Below are 2,671 nucleotides of genomic sequence, written 5' to 3' on the forward strand. Positions count from 1 at the left end.
CACTAAAATCAAACAAACAAACAAACACACAAACAAACGAACAAACAGGAACAGAAACGTACAGCACCAGAACACACACACAAAAAAACAAGAAATTAAAAAAACGAAAAAAAAAACATCTATGGGTCGGAGCGAACGTAAAACCAGTGACATACAACGAAGCGAACGCCGATGACCACTTCGCTAACGAGCCGAGACGGGGACGATGAAGGGGGGGAGGGGGGGGAGGAGAAGGGGGGGAAGGAGAGGGAGGACTGGTAAGGAAGAGAGAGAGAGAGAGAGAGAGAGAGAGAGAGAGAGAGAGAGAGAGAGAGAGAGAGAGAGAGAGAGAGAGAGAGAGAGAGAGAGAGAGAGAGAGAGAGAGAGAGAGAGAGAGAGAGAGAGAGAGAGAGAGAGAGAGAGAGAGAGAGAAGGAAATATGGTAGACAGAGGAAGGAAAAAAAAAGAAGAAAAAGGAAAGAAAATAAAAAAGGCAGGAAAATCAGAGAAGAAAAGAAGGCAAAGAAAAGGGAAATGAGAGAAATAGAAAGGACAGGAAGGTCAGAGAGAGAGAGAGAGAGAGAGAGAGAGAGAGAGAGATGGGGGGGGTAGTGTATTGGCGGGTGGAGTCGAATGTGAAGGGTGGGACGGGACGCTAAACAGTTTGTACCCAGAGCCAGGTATAGGTCAGTGTGTGTGTGTGTGTGTGTGTGTGTGTGTGTGTGTGTGTGCCGGGGGGGAGGGGGGAGTAGGGGCGGGGAAGGGGAAGGGCAGGTGTGACAGGTGGGATGCGCCGCTGATTACACCTGATATATTGCTATTGTTCCCTATCGTGTGTACTTCACCTCTAACTAATATATTTTATACCTGGTTGTCATCTGAGAATCTTGCTTTACTGTTTGTGTTATCAACTGAGGAGGAAGAGAAGAAATAAGAATATATTAATCAGGGTGATGGAGATGAGAAAATAAGAAAGGGAGAAATGCCTTGCCCGGCGGAGGAGGACCCGTCGGAGGTCTCTCTCTGTACTTACCGAATTGACAGACGGTTCCATAGTAGCCAGACGGACATACGCAGGTGTTGTAGATACAGTACCCGCCGTTGTAACACACCAGCCGCCCGTCAACACCAGTCACCTCCACGCCCAACACCCCCAACACCACCACCACCGCCCACAACACCCCACCTCCTCCTCTTCTCTCCTTCGCGTTATTCCTGCATATCTTTGGTTTGGTTTCTTCCTCTTCTTCCTTCTTCATCTTCATCTCCTCTTCTTCCTTCTTCTTCTTCTCCATGTTCGTCCTCGTCTTCATCTTCTTGAGGTCTGATGGTGATGGTGGTGGTGGTGGTTGAGGTGGTGATGGTGGTTGTGGTGACGTCATAGTTATGGGTTTGTTTTGACTGGGTTGATGGTTCTTAGTTTAGTTTTTATTATTGTTTTTGTTATTGTTATTTTCTTTTTTTATTTGGTGTTTTCACTCGCTCACTTTCTCACTTCACTTTTTGTTTTGTTTCTTTTTTCTTTATATATTTCGTCGTGTTTTTCTTTCTTTCTTTCTTTCTTTTCTTTTCTTTCTTTCTCTTCGTTTTTTCAATGTGTTTCTTTTATAATTCTTCGTGTTCTTGTTATTGTTGATGTTCTTGTTGTTCTTCCTTGTTATTTCATCTTGTTCTCCTCCTCCTCCTCCTCCTCCTCCTCCTCCTCTCTTCTTCCTTTTCCTCTTCTTCTCTCAAGGACTTTTAGAAGCGGTTTCCTCCTCTTCCTTCAACAGAGCGAGTGCCATTCTCTCTCTCTCTCTCTAATGTGTTTTATTGACTAGATTATTTTTTTTCTTATTTTTGATCTCATCCTTTCGTGTGTGTGTGTGTGTGTGTGTGTGTGTGTGTGTGTGTGTGTGTGTGTGTGTGTGTGTGTATGTGTGTTGACGGAATAATGTGTTGTCTGCTCTCTCTCTCTCTCTCTCTCTCTGGTGAATGATGAGTCTGAAAAAGAAAGAAAATAACATCTATTAGCGTTCATATTTCCTCCTCCTCCTCCTTCTCCTCCTCCTCTTCTTCCTCCTCCTCCTCCTCCTCCTCCTCCTCCTCCTCCTCCTCCTCATTATTATTTTCATCACCAACAATTAAGAAATCATATAAACACACACACACACACACACACACACACACACACACACACACACACACACACACACACACACACACACACACACACACACACACACACACACACACACACACACACGAAGAATGAAAAATATTGTTCTGTTTAGGAAGGACAAAGAAAAAAAGGGAAAACAAACAAACAAACAAACAAACACTAACAAAATAAACAGCAGAAATAATGTATGTTTGTATGTATGTATGTATGTATGTACGTGTGTATGTATGTATGTATATGAAGAGTGAAAGGAAATTTTAATGTTGAAATGAATAGGATAAGAGAGAGAGAGAGAGAGAGAGAGAGAGAGAGAGAGAGAGAGAGAGAGAGAGAGAGAGAGAGAGAGAGAGAGAGAGAGAGAGAGAGAGAATGAAACAAAGAGGAGTAAGTGAAAGGAAGATTGAAAGACTGGAAGTTAGAAAGGAAAAAAAATAAAAAAGAAGTAAAAGAAAGACTGAACGAATGAAAAATTGAAAGGCAGAAAGAAAGAAATTTTAAGAAACAAAAAAAAAATAATATAAGAAGAAGAAA

The 2,671-nt window shown here is 42.4% G+C and overlaps 1 protein-coding gene across 2 annotated transcripts in view; it reads right to left on the bottom strand.

The window, feature by feature from the left end:
- The window catches only part of LOC126981232 (multiple epidermal growth factor-like domains protein 6), a 36,504-nt gene extending 34,730 nt beyond the window's left edge, over positions 1–1,774 (bottom strand). For both annotated transcript variants that reach the window (XM_050832091.1, XM_050832090.1), the window contains exon 1: positions 1,013–1,774. In XM_050832091.1, coding sequence (XP_050688048.1) covers positions 1,013–1,361 — 349 coding nt within the window. In that variant the 5' untranslated portion in view covers positions 1,362–1,774. The remainder of the gene's footprint in view (positions 1–1,012) is intronic.
- Between the last annotated feature and the right edge of the window lie 897 nt (positions 1,775–2,671).

This window comes from Eriocheir sinensis, chromosome 47 (assembly GCF_024679095.1).
Source record: "Eriocheir sinensis breed Jianghai 21 chromosome 47, ASM2467909v1, whole genome shotgun sequence".
NCBI lineage: Eukaryota > Metazoa > Arthropoda > Malacostraca > Decapoda > Varunidae > Eriocheir > Eriocheir sinensis.